Genomic DNA, 20,541 nt, shown 5'->3' with positions numbered 1-20,541 from the left:
TAATGCTCAGTGACTATAATAATAAGAAACTCTTAATTAACAATTAATAGCTACACCAGTTGTTCCCAAACTGTGTGCCATGGCTCCCTGGGGTGCCTTGGGACACTTGCAGGGGTGCCTTGGATTGGTGGTCCAGGACCAATTCAAATTATTTATGGTCAATATAATAGGCAAAACTAGTGCTAGTAGCTGTCAGTCATAAAATATGGGGACAAACAGAAGTAAATCTTGTCCCTCACCACACAATTGAGTCTAAGGATGACATATAAACACAATCTACTTAATTTAATATTTCTCTCTAAATTTCTCAATAAGATATTTTTGGCCTAGGGGTGCAGTGAAAAAAATTCTGATACTCTAGGGCGCCGTGATTCAAAAATGTTTGGAAACCACTGAGCTACACCTAGAAACAACTTCCTTCAACCTTAACATATGGATGTTTATGGTTTGTGTTATTGGCTATAGGGTTATGAATAACTTTCTGCAGCTGCCCCTTTTTAGGGTATGACCTGTTAAGTTGCCCTTGGTGGTAAAATTCACATGAAATCTTGTGTTGAAGACATCAACCATATAACAAGTGCTGTGCTGTATGTCCAACTAGTGTTAAAACCAGATATAGGGGGATATTGATCAAAGTTTGTAAAGAGATAACATACAAACCAATCAGCTTCTGTCATTTTTCAAACACAGCCTGTACAATGACAGAAGCCGATTGGTTAGTACTTTGTCTCTCTCCACTTTATCTCTCATCAAGTCTGAGCATACTGTCAGCTTAAGAAATTGTTGCAGCCACTCAAAGTCCAGAACCTAGATGTGAGGGTATGGGAGCTCTGCCTTATCCCTTAGACGTTTCAGTTGAGGAAACTTAAATTGTGAGTGAGGTGGACCTGGTTAGATAATATTTGGATTTAGAAGTATGTTATTAGATAGATATAGAGAATGTTACCTCCCTGACAGGTGCTCAATAATTAGCTCAGTTCATCAACCAAATATTCTTAAATGAACACTTGTTGACCAACCTTATATGGCTTAAATATGTTACACGGGAAAATGTTTACTATATGGAAATTATCTCTTTAGAATGAATCCTGAAGAAATTGTATTGAATGGAAATATATATATATCCTAATTTATAAAAGGCTAATCCTGCTCCTCACCTCTCTGTTGCCCGACATAACAATTCAAGTGTTGATCCGTTTGGATGTGCACATCTGCTGGTGCTGACATTACTGTTAGGTTGTTCTGTCATTTTGATGGGCTGGTAAATAACTAGTATATACAGTATACACTGTATGTTCCAACAAGACCTCCGGCACTCTGATATCCACCGAGGGGTTCTTGCTCCGGTGCCTTTCTATGGGGACAGCAACCCTAATGTAGAGGCATCCAAAAAATTACTCTTATGAAGGGGAATATTTCCCTGAAACGGTAAGTAAAATCCATGTTTGAGTTTACCATCATTGCAGTCTCCGTGTGCAACCTTTTTGGGATGTAGATAGATAGATAGATAGATAGATAGATAGATAGATAGATAGATAGATAGGTAGATATTTTTTAAAGTATAAAATTAGGTGGGAAAATTTTAGTGGTCCAAGTATAGTAATAAAAAGAAGACATCCATGTGTTGGAAACTAAAGTAATAATTAGTTTATATGAAATGGCTGACAGACTCATACCAACTTGCTGGTAATTGTGCACTGGCAATCTACAAAGTCCTTGTAGAAAAGTAAGTATGGTTCCATAATAGAAATTGCTGGATGGGCAAACCTTGTCACAGAGCCAGGCTGGTTATGTGGGCCCCATAAACACCAATTGACTTACTGTATATAAAATTTAATCAACTGCAAATTGGAAGACTTTTATAAGGATTGTATCTTTTTGTTGGAGTATAATATCTACAAGTACTGACAAGTGAATTATTTAGCTACTAAACCCTCAAAATATATTTAGCTACTAAACCATCAATATATAATCCACAACAGAATACAACTTTTTTTATTAAAAACAACCAAATTTACATATTACAATGGAACTGTTGTTATTTGGGTTATTATAGATTTAGTGTAATAACCTACTTTGAAGTTATGTACAGTTTAAACCTCTATAGTGTGTTGAGTTTGTTTCAAGAGTAGCTGTGATTATATTAAAGGCCTTTGTATATTTTGCTAATTACATTATTTATTCATCCATGTTTTAAAGAGCAAGAAAACCCAAAATAAGACATTAAATCACTCAGGTATTTCTAGGGAACTAAATCTGTGCAACAAGCTGTCTCCTCCTTTTTTCTTACAGTGCATTACTTAACCCACGCTTATTGGGTAATTTGCAGGAAAAAAAAGGAAACTGATTGTTAATGTTTCTTGTAAATGATAAAATCTGGAAATAAAAGTGTTAAATATAATGAAAACTCAACCTAGAGAGTTTGCATTGACTGTGTTTTTCTGTGCAATCCTACACAAAATATTTTTAATAAAAGATTGAAACTAAAGTCTGTAAGACACAGTTGACTACAAAACACTAAAGGCCAGTACACACTAGGAGAGATGTGTGCTGAGCGATCAGTTACAGACCGCTCAGGCACACATCTCTCCCCCTGCTCAACACCGCGCGATGTGTGCTGAGCGAGGAGGGGGACAGGGTGGGCACTCATTTCTAGCAATGTGCTAGACTGTGACTGCATGCAGGCCAATCTATCACCGGTGATAGCGACGCATGGGGCTGCGCATCATTAGCGCTAGTCAGATTGCTTAAATTTTAAGCACAGTTCTCTCCATGTGTACGCCCCTTAAGGATTTGATACTATGGTGATCTATATATAAAACTTCAATGAAATCATGTTGGGTATACTGTAGTACTTCCTACGCTATCTATTCTCCCTCCAGGGGGGTTGTGGACCCCCAAGAGGAAGAAAAGTTGTCAGTATGCCGGCGGTCAGGATTCCAGCACCGGTATGGTGGATGTTGGGTCGTCAGGAGCCCGGCCGCCGGCAACCTGAAGACCACCTTTCCTTCACATACAGTGGGGATTGAAAGTTTGGGCACTCCAGGCAAAAATTCATTTTAATGTGCAAAAAGAAGCCAAGGATAGATGGAAAAATCTCCAAAAGGCATCAAATTACAGATTAGACATTCTTATAACATGTCAAAAAAAGTTAAATTTTATTTCCATCATTTACACTTTCAAAAGAACAGAAAACAAAAAATGGCGTCTGCAAAAGTTTGAGCACCCTGCAGAGTTAATACCTTGTACTGCCCCCTTTGGCAAGTATCACAGCTTGTAAACGCTTTTTGTAGCCAGCCAAGAGTCTTTCAATTCTTTTTTGAGGTATCTTCGCCCATTCTTCCTTACAAAAGTCTTCCAGTTCTTTGAGATTCCTGGGCTGTCTGTGACGCACTGCTCTTTTAAGGTCTATCCATAGATTTTCAATTTTGTTGAGGTCAGGAGATTGTGAAGGCCATGGCAAAACCTTCAGTTTACGCCTCTTGATGTAATCCACCGTGGATTTTGAGGTGTGTTTAGGATCATTATCAATTTGTAGAAGCCAGCCTCTCTTTAACTTCAGCTATTTCACAGATGGCATCAAGTTAGCATCTAAAATTTGCTGGAATCTTATTGAATCCATTTTTCCTTCTACTTGTGAAATGTTCCCTGTGCCACTGGCTGCAATACAACCCCAAAGCATGATTGATCCACCCCCATGCTTAACAGTTGGACAGAGGTTCTTTTCATTAAATTCTGTGCCCTTCCTTCTCAAAACGTACCTTTGCTCATTCCGTCCAAAAAGTTCTATTTTAACCTCCTCGGTTCACAGAACTTTATTCCAAAATGCATCAGGCTTGTCTATATGTTCATTTGCAAACTTCAAATGCTGATTTTTGTGGTGAGGACGTAGAAGATGTTTTCTTCTGATGACTCTTCCATGAAGACCATATTTGTACAAGTATCTCTTTATAGTGGAATAGTGTACCACAACTCCAGTGTCTGCCAGATCTTCCTGGAGGGATCGTGCAGTCAAACGTGGATTTTGACTTGCTTTTCTCACAATCCTGCGAGCTGTTCTGTCTGATATTTTTCTTGGTCTTCCAGATCTTGCTTTAACTTCCACTGTTCCTGATGACTGCCATTTCTTAATTACATTCCGAACAGAGGATATGGGCATCTGATAACGCTTTGCTATCTTCTTATAGCCTTCTCCTGCTTTGTGAGCGTCAACTATTCTCAGTTTCAGTGTTCTACACAACTGCTTAGAGGAACCCATGGTGCTGATTGTTGGAGCAAGGTCAGATGAGTCTGGCCTTTTAAAACCTTTGAGATTGACATCACCTGGTCTTTCCAGATGATGATTGAAAACAATCCATGACACTGCCAGGTCTCAGCTGTCCAAAGGGGGCAGTACAAGGTATTAACTCTGCAGGGTGCCCAAACTTTTGCAGACGCCATTTTTTGTTTTCTACTCTTTTGAAAGTGTAAATGATGGAAATAAAATCAAACTTTTCTTGACATGTTATAAGAATGTCTAATCTGTAATTTGATGCCTTTTGGAGTTTTTTTTTCCATCTTTCCTTGGCTTCTTTTCGCACATTAAAATGAATTTTTGCCTGGAGTGCCCAAACTTTCAATCCCCACTGTATGCTGCATATAATGATTTGCATGAGTGAAGTCTGTAGGCACACAACCTTTGGTGCCATGTACCCAACGTAATCAGCTAGCCAAACCACACAGGACAGAACATTCTTTACCTCAAGTAGAGTTGGATGAAAGTTATTTTTTTCTTTTGCTGAAAATATGTATTTCCATATGCACTACAAAGATGGGTATGCTTATCTCTGTAATGCATCCTTACAATTAGACATAGACATTCTGAGACTAATTATTAGGCTGAGGCTATCACTCCCACACATGATCTTACACTGAAGGCTTCCCTGTTACCATGTGACCAGCCCAATCTATCATTGCATGCTGTTAGATGTCAATTTTGTGCTAGTCCAATTTTTATATTTAAATATTTTTAGATTTAAATATTTATATGCTTCAAATGTTTATACTTTTGGTGGCATGTTTTTATGTATATTTTTTCTGTCATCATTGACTGTATACGTTGAAATGATAAACATCATGTATCTATTATTAATAAAAAACAGATTGCGAAAAAAATATTTATATAAAATGTCCACCATCAAGTAGTTGATGATGATGATAAATTATATCTCTAGTATATAAGCGCATTGAGATGCCTTTTAAATATATCTTCATGCAGACCCATTTAATGCACTTGAACACTCTGTAGAATTTACTATTTAGTTTAAAAATTACTTGTATACCTTTTTAGCACTGTGGAATATCTAGTTGTAATATGCAATGCTTAGTGTTTGTGACAATAGATACACATACAGTATCTAGACTAAATTCTGCCATTAGTCCGACCACACAATTGTAATGCAAGTTTCTTTTTAAATTGACAGCAGCTTTACTTTAGTGTCAGTAAAATAAAATATTTCTTCATGGTGGGGAAAAATGAATAAACTGCCTACCACAATGGAGCAAACATATACTGTATTACGTTATTTATATAGCACCTACATATTGCGCAATGCTTTACAGATAATATTTACTTTCCTACATCAGTTCCTATCCCAGTAAAGTTAACAATCTATTTATCCATTCTTTCCACTGCTTGATAAATCAAACCCACACAGGCACACATACAAATTCATTTTGAAATAAGCTAATTAACTTACCAGTGTGCCTAAGGAGTGTGGGAGAAAAAGAGCACACAGAGGAAAGAGGGTAGGAAAAACAGTCAACAGAAAATGGGTCCTTGTTGGAACTGAGGGGCAGATGTATTAATCCTGGTTAAGGGATAAAGCAGAGATAAGTGGAAGGTGATAACGCACCAGCCAATCATCAAGGGTTTGAAAAATGACAGTTAGGTGATGATTGGCTGGTACATTATAACCTTCCACTTATCACTGCTTTATCATTGTTTTATCATTTCTCCAGGCTTAATACATCTACCCCTGAGCCCTTTATATCACTGCTGATAGGTGGAAATGTTATCTACGGTACAATGCTGCAACCCCATTATAACATTTTGTGTAAGGATGTGAGTTTAGTCTAAGGTGACATATTCCATGTGTTTCAGGTTTGTCTAGTTAATTGTGTCTAATGTCACAAATTCAGCAGCATATCATATCTCAGTCTAAGGGACAGATCCAATTAGCCATGGAGTTTACCCCGCGGCTAATGGTAGACTAGGATCTATTCAGTTAGGTCCTTTATCCTCCACTTGTTAACCCCTGAGGGTGCGCATTGCATCGCAGCCACAGAAGCTGTGAGAAAAAGTCTGCAGCCTCGACTTTGTTAGAGACAGCTCACAAACGCACAAACGGCTCAAATATGTAAAAGCTTAAATTAATACATTTTAACTTTAACAGCAAACCACAAATGTGTGATATACTTCAAAACTCAAATATGGCAGTCCTATGAGCTTACTAACTTTGCCAGGAGTGGCAATACTTGAATGCAAATTAAAAATCTAAATTTGCAAGTCTCAAACATAAATATCAAACTGCTAATTTTAGAATCAATCGGCGTTGTATGATGAACATGATTGTGACCAACAAGTGAGTGAAAATTTTCATACATCTTTCTTCATAAGGAATTTTGGCATCTATATTTGTAAAATAAATTCTCTATTCTGTGTTTTATAAACACATTTATACATGAACTGTAACTGGATATTGTACTTTTTATAACCCTAATAAAAATACTTCAAATAATAATTAAACAGATGGTTGCCATAATATCCCTTTACTTCAGGACACTTATAATTTACACTTATGCCTATGGCATAGCATACCACAAAAGGAAGATGTGCACTGTACTATACTTTACCAGTAAGAAAAATGAAAGGCCCAAGCTTGGGTGACTAAAAACACTGCATTGAGGCAGCAAAGAAAATAAAATAATCTCAGCAAGGTGAAGGCGGGTTATCTCTTACTACCCGTTCTTCGCACAGGAGTTTCTGATCAGGGACAGATCTGTACTTTTCTTTCGGGGGGGCAGTTTATTTAGTCCTGACTCCTCCCCTACACTCATTACTCCTCCCACTTCCCATCCCTACTGTCCATTAATGCTCTAAAGAGCATATAAAGCATTGCCACGCTGCACATGTACTTCTTATGTAGCACACACACATCAGGCACATGTAACTACTAACACACCGATGGGCGGCACACAATGCCTGAGATGAGGGTATGATGATGGCAGATGGGGCTAGGGGCCCCGGGGACACGGAGCATGGGGAGGGATGTCAGTGCAGCCTCACACCATCATCTGGCAGCAGCCCCCTCCTCTGGTGCCCCAGCAGTGCAGGGAGCCAGCCAGCATGACCCCCATCCATGCCTGTGAAGCTTGCATTGCTGCAGCGTGCCATGTATTGGTATGGGTAGCTGGATGCTGGAGAGGGGGATGCTGCCGCTATGAAGCCTCCACCTGGAGAGGTGCTGGCTGCTGCAGGCACTGACGGCCTGGCAGTCAGGGAGGGAAGATGAGCAATGTCAGCAGAGGAAGATCACTGCCAGCCAGAGCGGCTTACCCTCATCTCCCATGGTGACCGGGCCCATAATGGAGGAGCCGCCAGTGCACAGCCCCTGTCTGAACAGCACCATCAGCGTCGGGAACTGCTCATCCAGCTCATTCTCCCTACTATGCGCCGAAGACAGCTTGCCCTACTACCTTGGGATCTTCCTCATGCCACTGCTGGACCTGATGGCTGTGGCTGGCAATGTGGCTGCCATCACCATCATGTAAGTGGGCATGGCTATGACTGTAGGGGGGCATTTGCCCCGATCATCGTCCCCCCACGGGATCCGGCCCTGTTTCTGATGGTTGAAAATATAAATGAGTGTTATTAATCCATGGTTCTTGGCATTACTGCTTGGAGCACCCTTAGCAGATATGATAAACAGTGACAGGACCATTTTTGTAGTTTATTAAATTCTACCCACTGGAGGTGCAATCCAAATTTTGATCCGATTGTCCATTTGGGCGTTATCATTAATGCAATGCAAGGCACGCATCTGTACAGATGTCATTATATCAAACCCCTTTCATCCCCTATAATTACATAGTTTTCCTATTTCCAACCTGAAGAATATCTATGCTACATTTCAGCTTCCTGACATATTGAGAAGTAAGAAAATTAGTGATGAGTCAGTGAGTGAGTGAGTGAGGGCTTTCACATTTATATACTGTATATATATATATATATATATATATATATATATATATATATATTAATCCACTACCAAATTTCCATTAAGCAGAAATTAAGTTACTGTGCATTTCACTTTTCTATCTACTGTTGTCATCATTTTCTGTTTTGGGGTTTATTTCTGTGGGTACATTTACTGTTGCAATATTAAGAATGTGGGAAATGCAAAATCTACTTACTCACCAGTATTCAACATCTAGATTTCTGCATGACTAGACTAAATATTGCATATGCCAAGTTTCCATAAGGTGCATACACATGGTGAGATTCGGGCTAAGCTCGATTCTCACTATGCGACAAGGGCTAGGTCGGCATTGCAAGCACATAATGACTGTGCTTACAATACTGACTATTTGCGATTTTGGCTAAGTGTCAATTTTAACTATATTTTATACTAGATAGTCAAAATTGACTTGCCTGCACAGTCTATCTAGGCTTGCGATGCCGACCGCGTGGAACCACGCATCGGCATCGAATCCGGATTGCAAGGTGACTTTCACCTTGCGATCTGCACTAACTTTTCTTACAATTTTGACTATATACTCAAAATCGTAAGAAAATATCTCACCGTGTGTACACACCATTAGCCCTCCTTTTTCCTTTTTGCATAATTGCAATACAGCCTTCCTAATTAATGCATAATTGCAATACAGCCTTCCTAGATTAATGCATCTAACATCTGATATGTTGTATCATAATCCTTACACATACAATTGGCCGCTGCAATGCATTGTATGAAATGTACAACTAAATACAGTATTGTTTTCCCTCTCAGATGCATTCATTAAGACTACTAAGCCAAAATCAGCCATCCCAGATATTTTCAAGCATGAGTGATAACTTCAGACCTGTCCAGCCTCTGAACAACCGTTGTATCAGAACGAATATCAATTTCAGTTTACAGGGGAAAGACTGTCCAAACAACAGAGCACAGAAGCTACAATACAAAGGTAAGAACTATATTTATTTTTTAATCTCTGACTATAGGATTTATAAATGCATGAAAGTTCTGATAGATGTTACACCTTGTATACATGTTCTTGCAACTATATATTAAGCTCAGCTACTACTTTTATGGATCCTGGAATATATAGTTCATATTTGAAAAATAAATATGTGCTATTTGCCTACTGGAAAACTGAGCAACAAATTAATACTGCAGGCCTTTGTCTCTACAACCACCCCCGACATTACAGAAGTAGCATACGCCATTAATAATTAGGACCCCATCCCTCCAGCCTGTCCCATCATGAAAGAAACAATATTTATGTGTTATTTTTAGCTGCCATCCCTGATATCTTGATAGTAAATAGAATTCATATTTAATAAGTGTGTATGTAAATACTAGTTTTGCACTTGAGCTTATAAGCATTGATTACAACACTCTCTCTTTTGTCCTGAAGCCAGGCTTTTATCCATCCCACTATATTTAAGTTAAATACAAACATAGGTACTATATTGTCTTGCAAAAATCTAGAGAAATTATATTGAATGAGTCACCCCAGTCTATCAATTAGTTATGTACAAGGGAATCCAATCGAATTGTTTGATCTGCCAGCAGCAAATCCTTGTGCCAAGTTTGTATAATAATCCTCTTAGTGTTTAGTGCTATGAAATATATTTGTGCTTATAAATACTTTTTTCAGTGACATTTGCTGATGTAGCTATGTTTAGTTACCCTGTACTTGTTCTATATTGTCTTCAACTGAAAGTCATTGTTTTGCTGTTTTGATTATTAGTTTATGTACTCTGTAATTGGGCGCTGCAGATCCCTTGCGGCACCATATACATAGAGTATAATAATAATAATAATAATAATAATATGCAATTTTAGTTTTAAGAGGCTAAGTACCACTTTTCTGCAGTAAATATTTTTTACGTACAGTACAGTAGGGTACAATCTACCCTTCTAGTGTAGATGACCTCTTTAAATCTTCAACAATAAACGGTGAATGCTGAGGAAAAACGAATTTGTAGACATTCTGCTATTTCTTTGTCTCATTCCACATATCAATTAATTTATTTCCATTAATGTATCAAAAAACATGTTGTTACCTTTTTTTAGACTGTGCAATCTTTTTTTCTGTTTTTCTATGTTATTTTATGCTTAGTTGCTTTTATATTAATTTTTTATGCATCTGTCATGGTCTGCCTATATTTTTTATATACGTATGCAGTTTTGTTAGCATTTACTTGGAGCACCACATTGTTTTCTCTTTTTGTCATTTGGCACACTTTTTATATTGGTTTAAATGATTTATCACTTCATCAGAGTCACTAATAAACGAAAACTTTGTTTTGGTGCAGTTCTGCTTTGCTTTTACTTATATATTAAGTTGCAATAAAAGAAATGTGTCCTTATACTCCAAGTTCTCTCCCTTAGATGGATTTGTGACAGCTAAATTCTACAATAGTTTCCTTGCATGTTTGCTTTATAGCTAATTGCTTGAGAGCTGCTCCATCTAAGTAAGCTGACATGAAACCGAGCTGATTTAGCAACTAACAAATTCCAGTCCACATCAGGCATATTGCAGTATTCCACACCTGTCATCCGTAAAAACTGCCTTCCAAACCTCTTCTATACATTCATCTAATTCAACCTCACAATATAACAGAAGAAGAAAGTAAGTTGTTTACCAGGGTGCACTGGGACTCAAACAATTCTTATTAAAAGAAGAGCCAAAAGCTGTTTCACCGATAATGCATCCTTGACAAAGCTTTATCGGTGAAACAGCTGTTGGCTCTCTGTATTTGTTGTTGAATCGTTCGTTAATTATGTGATACTACCGTAAACTAACTATGTTGCCCCTGTTACCCCTTATGCAAACTGAAGAACACTAATAGGCATATCACCTTAGTGGAATATAAGAGCAACAAGATAATTTGTGAAAGATAATAGCCACTGTGCTCGTATTGAATTGAGTTAAAAAACGATAAATAGACAACAGTTAATGTTGGATAATTTTAATATACACACTTTTTCTCTTCTTTTTCAGTAGCCTTTATTTTATATTTTCCCATTTTAACAATTAAATGATGAGATATTTTAATGCATACCAATAAAGTGATAAACTTTAAATAAGAATTGTTTGGGTCCCAGTGCACCCTGGTAAACTACTTACTTTCTTCTTCTGTTATATTGTGATGTTCATATTAAGTAGTGTGTAGCACTTCACTAGAAGCCTTGTATATTTTGGCATGCACTCCCCGGACCATATTGAGCATAGCATATTGGAGAGAGGACAATAATAACACTATAGATACTTGACATATATTTACTGGTGTGGGATTTGTTCTCTGTTTGTGTATATGCAATTCAACCTCACTCTCTCCCTTATTCTGGATGAAGTTGATATCTTTATCTTGTCATATTCCCCCTCCACTAGCACCCTGGACCTCATTCTCTTCCATCATCTATAGTCACTATCTCCTGCAGTTTGCGCCAATCTGTTCCTCCCATCTGCAGTGTATCTTTTTCCTTCAAGTATCCCCTTGTCTCATCCTAACTTGACCACAACTCTATGACATCCACCATATATATTCCCAGCTGTTTGATTGTCTTTTTTTGACTCACAACATTCCTTTCCTCCATTCCCTTCTTGATCCTCTTCACTGGTTTCTGACCACTCCACTACACAGACACTGCCCTTATTAAGGCCACTTTTCCACCACCATTCATTTCTTCTGTTATTGACACTGTTGATCAGCTACTTCTCCTTCAAACTCTCCATTCTGTAATAATGTCTTCTCATGCTTCCCTTCATACCTTAATACATGTTCCAGTCAACAGCCTTGGTATTATCCCTTACTCCTCTCTTTCACCTCCCACATTCAACATATTTCTCAGTCTTTCCATTTTCACCTTCACAACATCTCTAGTATTAGCCCCTTTCTTACCATTGATGGCACCATATGTATTACTTACTAGCTTATTATTAGCGCCTCTCTGGGCTCCCTTGAACTGATTTTCCACTCATCAATCTAGTCTTAATACAGATGCTCATATAATTTTTTTCTTCTGCGACAATATCCCCTGTATACAAACTGCTTCACTGGCTTTCGATACTTCGCTGAATGCAGTTCAAACTTCTCACATTCTGTAAAAATGTCTTAACCATATCTCCTACATCGCTGACCTCATTTCTGTCAGCACTATCTGCATATCTGCCCTCCAACCTGATCATCTGCTCAAATTATTGCCCTATGTCACTCATGGAACTTCCACCTCAAAATGTATCCAAAAATCCTTGCTATCAGACTCTCCCCCTTCCTTTTGCATCTACTCAGATCAGGTATGTTTTATCCCATGGAGACAAGCAATGGATAACTCTTGGAGAACTATTGATCTTATCCACTCCATAGACAACACTGTCTTTCTTTGGTTATGAGGCTCAATGCAGAAAAAGCATTCAAATGTATTCCGTGCTTATTCATGATGATTGTGCTTGGATTAATGGACTTCCCCACAAATGTCCTCACTGGAATGCAAGCACTATGAAGATTCTTTATCTTCACAAAATCGCAACAATAAGGAACCTCTTTTTCCCCAGAAATCATTATAGAACACACACTAGGCTATAAACTCTGATAAGGGTAAGAAGTAAAGTGATTGCTTATGTGATCACTTTACTTCCAGGTTTGAACCCAGAACAGCTGTTGCACATGTGCAGTCATCAGAACACACATGTGATAGATGACATAACTGGGGACATACTTGTGAAATGTTGTTCATAGGAAACAATGACTGATGCTAACCTGGCCCCTATAGATACTATTTGTAAAAGCAGCTGCTAAATTGTGAAATGTACAGTACCAAGGTTTGGAATGCTAAATTGTCTGTAATCTGGCCCTGTTAGCTATCAGAACCATGTTCCAGACAGTTTAGTATTTTGAAACTGGTAAATTTCACAATTCAACAACTTCTTTTGAGAATGAAAATGGAGGGAAAACAGCAGATATTTCCTATATTTGTTGCAGTCAACCATTCATACATCCTGGAGATAATTCATTTTTGTGGATATACCCCAAAATATGCCTATAAATCCATTTTGCAGATCGTAGTATGCACAAATGAACTATTGCTTTTGCCTTATTAAAAAAAATCCAATTCTCTTCCAAAACCCATCTTCAACTATTTTTGTGTTGTAAGTCTTTAACAATACATCAAGTTTAGGTCTGTGGTTTACTAATTGTGTGGATTAAATTGTGTATGTGTGGATTAAATTGTGTAATGAATGATATCACTTGGGTGGGTATGGTCAACCAAAACCCTCTCTGACTTCTTAAAATGGGCATACACTATACAATTATCTGGCAGATAATCTGCCATATCTGGCTGGTTGGAATGAAAATCTGGTAATAGATGATAGCAAATGACAATCGACCATTTGCTTCCAAACACTGGAAAATGGACAAAACCTGTCGGTCAGACAAATTGGTTAATTCTGTGATTTAACCAATTTGTATTAACAATACTTTTTGTCTGTTTTCCAGTGTTTGAGAGGAAATGGTCGATTGTCATTAGCTCTCATCAAATACCAGATTTTCATTCCAACCAGTGAAATCTAGCAGATTATCTGTTGGATAATTGTATAGTACAGATGGAGCCGTGCTCATCTGATGTGGCTCCATCGCAAATGTGCACCACTGATGCGGCTAGACTATCAGGCGCTAGCCACGCTACGGGAGTGCACAGAGATGGTTCCATTGCAGTGAATAGGGCGCATGCACGTCTCATACAAATGCACGTCACAGATGCTGCGATAGGCGCCCCGGTACAGATGGAGCCACGATTGGCCTGGCTCTATTTGTATATGCCTATCTTAACAATTTGCAGAGAAGACAAATCTCGCTTAAAGGGAAGAGAGGACCAATATTAAATCCCCACATTATAGAGCTTCTTTTTCAGATCCGCCCACAGAGAATATTAAATGGTAGGTTGCAAATATTACAATTGCAAGGCATAAAATCATTGCTAATTTCAAACTGCCTTTATTTTCAAAAGCCAGGGGATTTTTATGTTTATTATTTTATCTTTTGTTTCAAGACAAAAAGGGACATTTACTAAGCAGTGTTAAGAGCGGAGAAGTGAGCCAGTGGAGAAGTTGCCCATGGCAACCAATCAGCACTGAAGTATATCTATAATTTGCATACTATAAAATTATACAGAGCTGCTGATTGGTTGATGGGGCAACTTCTCCACTGGCTCACTTCTCCGCTCTTATCACTGCTTAGTAAATGTCCCCCAAAATGTTAAATAAGCAAGTCCTTTTTTTTAGGGGTTTACCATTACTGAAAATGGAATGAATGAATGAAGGCATAGCAACGATGATGATAATAACACATAATTTATTAGGATACCCAATGACTTAAAGTGCTTTACATTCACTCAAAGTTTTTAAGAGCTTATGTTTTGTGTTGTGACTTCCTCTTGTAATGTAAATAGGTCATATTGTACCATGCCATTTTGCTTTTATTATTGCAGAGAGCTATTGATATAATGTGTTTTTGTTCTCTGACAGATAATACTATGGGGCTCAGCAAATGTAATTCTCTGAGGTTTAGAAAAGAGCATAATGAGGAAAAAAAAACCTTTATCTTGTGCTCATTTTGCAGGTTTGAAAAGAAAACTATAGGGAATTTGTATAGTAGTGTTAGAAATTTGATTATATTTGTAGTATATATAGCAGTGTTAGCTGTATAAACTGCAAATGCATAGTGTAAGAGTAAATTGTGTACTCTTTTTTCTGTAATTGTTTCTCAAATGCACTACACTTTAATTTTTCATTGTTATCACTATATACCCATAATAGTCTATATGGTGCACCATGGTCCCACACCATTTTCTAAAAACCATGTTTAAGATTGGTGGGGATCTGACATTACTGCCACATTTCCTACTTGCACTTTGCATCTTGCAACTTTTATTTTTATTTTTTTGTTTATTCATTTGCTCATTGATGTCCAGATGTACATATAGTATTTTGTACATTAATGACTATACCTTACCCATGAGTTGTGACAACTTAAGTATTTTTTTAATGTAGCCAACAAATTTTATATACAGGTTGAGTCTCCAATATCCAAATAACATTTGTATATATGGAACCATCAGAAAGCAAATGTGTCACTATCTCAGTCGCACTAAAGCATTTAAGATATCAGATTTTTGCACATGGGAGACATTTATACACACACACACACACACACGCTCAAAATAAATGGGTGCAAGGCCATGAAATCATCATAAAAAGTCTTTAGGGATTGGGACAAAACAAAACATAGCTCAATTTCATCATGAAAAATTAAGATGAATTTTTTGAAAGTGATAAAAAGCCAATATTTCATCAAAGTACATTAGATATTTATCAGGTCAGCCCAAATAGAACTATTTTTAATTTCAGATGAGCCCAATGGCCATGACTCTGGGCCTTATTCAGAGTTGTTAGCAAACCAAAAAAGTTAGCAAATGGGCAAAACCATTTTGCACTGAAGGTGGGGCAGATGTAACAAGTGCAGAGAGAGTTAGATTTTGGTGGGATGTGTTCAAACTGAAATCTAAATTGCAGTGTAAAATGTATGCAGACAGTATTTACCCTGCACAGAAACAATGTAATGCACCGAAATCTAAATCTCTCTGCACATGTTACATCTGCCCCACCTGCAGTGCAACATGGTTTTGCCCATTAGTGTGATTTTTTAGTTTGTTAACAAACCTGAATAACCCCTGGTGTTCCTTACACTTTTTTTCAAGAGCTCAGAATTCATGAAAGGGGTGACTGCACCTAATAGAAAAAATAATAAGCAAAGCCCCTACATGTATCAGCTAATCGGATCAAAAACATACTGAAAGGTCAATTATAGGTGAAACTCTTATATGTAATGTCATCATATTATATGTGTAGGCATGTCTAGTAGCTCATCATCACTATGTGTACCCGTGGAATCATGCAACGTAACATCTAGGACCATGACACTGGAATGATGCTTCCACACATGATTGGCCTAGCATCAGAGTATAAAAATTTCAGAGGATGGACTTAAGTGTATTGTCCGTCTTAGTCTGAAACAAAATGAAAGTTGGTGACTGAGGGTCACTTTTTGTGCTTCAGCCCGTGAAATAAAGCCTGCCATTGAGGTGACATTATATTGCCTCATGTTTGCAACACCATCAGCCACAGTCCTGTTAAAAATGGTTCTGATTCAGCTGACCTGTTCATAGTGGGGGATGTCTCCACCTGACCTCAGCACCAAACTGGACTACAGGGCTCCTCACCCATTGTAAGCCCAGGCTACAGAAGGCTGACTGCATTTTGAATCACCTCACCTGTCACTAAAATGTGGATAGAGGACCTCTAACTTTGCCACTACCCATGTGTATAGTATGACACTACTGTAATCACCTGATGGTACAAAGCCAGTGTGGTATTATGGTTTCAGCAGTCAAGGAATCCCCTTGGAGGATAGTTGGGAGAGGGAAATTGCACGAGGAACTAGTGGGACAGTTCTGAGACAGCACATGTAGGCACTTTGAGTCCAATGACCACCACAGTGTTAAAACTGTATGAAGGAAAAAAAAAGATTTAAGAGATATCTTCTGAGCACATAACACTAAGCACCCATGCGCATGCTAAAAATCTGATAAAGCTTGAAGTAAAATACACATTTGTGAATTGGTATGCAACACAAATTTTTATGTGATTGAATGTACGGATACCTAGATTTAAACAGTCATAAATGTGATCTAGCCTGCAAGGGTTACATGAACAGTAAGTAGTGTGTTTAAATTGATACACTATCATGATGATCAGTGAAACATACACTGTACTGTTTACTCAAAAAAAGGCTACTAAAATCAATGGGGTATAAATGAATCACGGTCAAAATATTTACTCCTTTTTGATGTAACAAAATGAAAAAACTACAATGGTTTATAAAAGATATGTGTATAGAAGTGATATACTGTAGCTATTAATCTCTCAGGGACTCCAATTGCAAGATAAACATACCTGAGAGGTACATAAAACACGGAGCTCTACCACTAATTAAAATGGGTGGCCTTGTCTTCATTTGATGGAGGGGAGATGCAGAAGACATCTCATGTCATAGATACATATCGAATTGGCCTGTCCCTTCCTCATAGACTCATGATTCGTCACACTATGCCCCTATTTCACTAGAAATTAGGCTGAATGCTGGAGGGCCAGCTACTCTTCCCATGATCCGGGGCACTCCATGAAAATTCTGAAGTCTAGGTTAGTATGTAATATACAAATAATACTTAGTATAACAATACCTGTAATAATACCACATTATAAAGTATGTGCTCCTTTAATATGCAATAAAGTTGAACTGTGGTTTCTAATTATATATGTGGAGCAGTGATATAGCTATTATTCTTTCAGGGATTTATGCTTGCAAGATAATAATATCTAAGGGGTCCATCTTTAAATAACTGATATGTGGAGGGAATGGAAGAAATTAAATTGAACTAACAATTGTACTGGTATAATTCTAAACACTAACCACCAACTAGCTCATTGATCATAACATTCAAAAAGGATAAGGCATATCTCTCTCTCTCTCTCTCTCTCTCTCTCTCTTTCTCTCTTTCTCTCTCTTATACACATACTTTTTAATCACATATTTTACCTTTTTAGAACAACTTATTATGAATTTTTTAATATTTCACTAAAAAAGGATCCTTAAACCAATTCAAATTTTAATTCATACAGAGTTTTAGGTTTTAAAAAATGTTGCAGGACCCAGAGTGCATCACACTTCTAGAGTTCTCTTGTGTGGAGATTTATCAAAGCTTGGAGAGAGATAAAGTAGAAAAAGATAAAATATGAATCAATCAGAATCAGAATCAGCTTTATTGGACAGGGATACTTGCGTATACTAGGAATTTGTCTTTGGTTTACTATGCAACAGCCAAGTAGGTAACAAATAAGCAGGTGGGGGGGCAAGTAAAGTCAGACAGATAGGTATACCGTAGGGACACAAGTGAGTTACATGTACGTCTAGTCAGTCAATGTTCAGGAGTCCAGCAGGCAGTCTGCTTGGGGAAAGAAACTTTTGTGGCTTCCTTATAGACTCATGATTCGTCACACTATGCCCCTATTTCACTAGAAATTAGTCTGAATGCTGGAGGGCCAGCTACTCTTCCCATGATCCGGGGCACTCCATGAAAATTCTGAAGTCTAGGTTAGTATGTAATATACAAATAATACATAGTATAACAATACCTGTAATCAGTGGCGTAACTAGAAATTTTTCTCCCCCAAGCCAAAAAATTCTTCGGCGCCCCTCCCCCCCCCATACCCCCCATAATTGGCACTAGTAAAGGGACAAAGCCGCCAAAAAGGGGGTGTGGCTTCGTTGAAATGGGCGTTGCTTCGTGTAAAGGGGCGTGGCATTGCAGGAAAAGACTACCTTATACCCCAGTTTTGCAACCTGCACGCCCAGACGTTAGCCACCACAGGAAAGAAAAATAATCCTGATTCATGCCCCTTACATTATTTGTCATTTTTCCTCCTTATAGTAATGCCCAGTATACATTATTCCACATACTGCAATGGCCTTAGCCATTATGCCACACACAATAATGCACATGACACAATATGCACACACTGTAATGCCCCCGACACATTATGCCACACACCGTAATGCCTGTGACACATTATGACAGGAATCGCAATGCCCATTATACATTATGCTACACACTGCAATGCCCCTGATACATTATAGCACATACAATGTCTGTGACACAGTATGACACACATCACAATGATCCTGAGACATTATACCACATACCACAATGCCCGTGATATAGTATACAACACACTGTAATGCCTGACACATTATGACACACACCGCAATGTCCGTGATACATTATGCCACACACCGTAATGCCCATTACACATTAAGTTCTACAGTAAGGCTTCTAATTACTTTTAAATTACCTGCTCGTTGCCAGGGGTTTCATGCTCTTGGTTCCATGCACGGTGCCAGGGGTTTTCATGCTCAGGGTGTCATGCTCGTTGCCAGGGGTTTCATGCACTGGGTGTCATGCTCGTTGCCAGCGGTTTCATGCTCTTGGTTCCATGCACGGTGCCAGGGGTTTTCATGCTCAGGGTGTCATGCTCGTTGCCAGGGATTTCATGCACTGGGTGTCATGCTCGTTGCCAGGGGTTTCATGCACTGGGTGTCATGCTCATTGCCAGGGGTTTCATGCACTGGGTGTCATGCTCGTTGCTAGGGGGTAGTGCTTGTTGCTAGGGCCGTGCTCCCAGTGCCACATATGCCCCCAGTGCCAGATATTCCCCCACAGTGCCAGGTATATGCCCCCAGTGCCAGATATTCCCCCACAGTGCCAGGTACATGCCCCCAGTGCCAAATATACCCCCCCCCCCTAGTGCCACATATGCCCCCTCAGTGCCTGCTCCCCCCAGTGCCAAATATTCCCCCACAGTGCCAGGTATATGCACCCAGTGCCAGATATTCCCCCACAGTGCCAGGTATATGCCCCCAGTGCCAGATATTCCCCCACAGTGCCAGGTATATGCCCCCAGTGCCAGATATTCCCCCACAGTGCCAGGTATATGCCCCCAGTGCCAGATATTCCCCCACAGTGCCAGGTATATGCCCCCAGTGCCAGATATTCCCCTACAGTGCCTGCTCCCCCCCCCCCACTCCTTTGTGTTGGAGGGACACGGAGCGCACAGCGCGCGCCTCTCCCGTGTCCCTCCTGGCTCTCCGGCCGGTCTAATAAAGGAATTGCCGGTTCGTGAGCCAATCAGAGCTCACAAACGGCACTTCCTTTATTAGACCGGCCGGAGAGCCAGGGAGGGACACAGGAGAGGCGCGCGCTGTGCGCTCTGTGTCCCTCCTTACAGCAGCGGAGGGAAGGAGACCACAGATTGACATGCGGACGCTCGTCCGCATGTCAATCTGTGCAAAGTCAGTGGCGCCCCCGCAGCCCCTCGCCCCCAAGCCACTGCGAGGACTGCGGGGGCAGTAGTTACGCCACTGCCTGTAATAATACCACATTATACAGTATGTGCTCCTTTAATATGCAATAAAGTTGAACTGTGGTTTCTAATTATATATGTGGAGCAGTGGTATAGCTATTATTCTTTCAGGGATTTTTTGCTTGCAAGATAATCATATCTAAGGGGTCCATCTTTAAATAACTGATATGTGGAGGGGATGGAAGAAATTAAATTGAACTAACAATTGTACTGGTATAATTCTAAACACTAACC

The 20,541-nt window shown here is 39.0% G+C and overlaps 1 protein-coding gene across 1 annotated transcript in view; it reads left to right on the top strand.

The window, feature by feature from the left end:
- Positions 1-20,541, top strand: part of CA10 (carbonic anhydrase 10) — a 579,440-nt gene that overhangs the window by 553,103 nt on the left and 5,796 nt on the right. The window contains exon 9 of the mRNA XM_063961261.1: positions 9,051-9,225. Coding sequence (XP_063817331.1) covers positions 9,051-9,225 — 175 coding nt within the window. The remainder of the gene's footprint in view (positions 1-9,050; positions 9,226-20,541) is intronic.

This window comes from Pseudophryne corroboree, chromosome 3 (genome assembly GCF_028390025.1).
Source record: "Pseudophryne corroboree isolate aPseCor3 chromosome 3, aPseCor3.hap2, whole genome shotgun sequence".
NCBI lineage: Eukaryota > Metazoa > Chordata > Amphibia > Anura > Myobatrachidae > Pseudophryne > Pseudophryne corroboree.
Note: the sequence above shows the minus strand (reverse complement) of the source record. Positions and strands in the feature narration are given on the sequence as shown.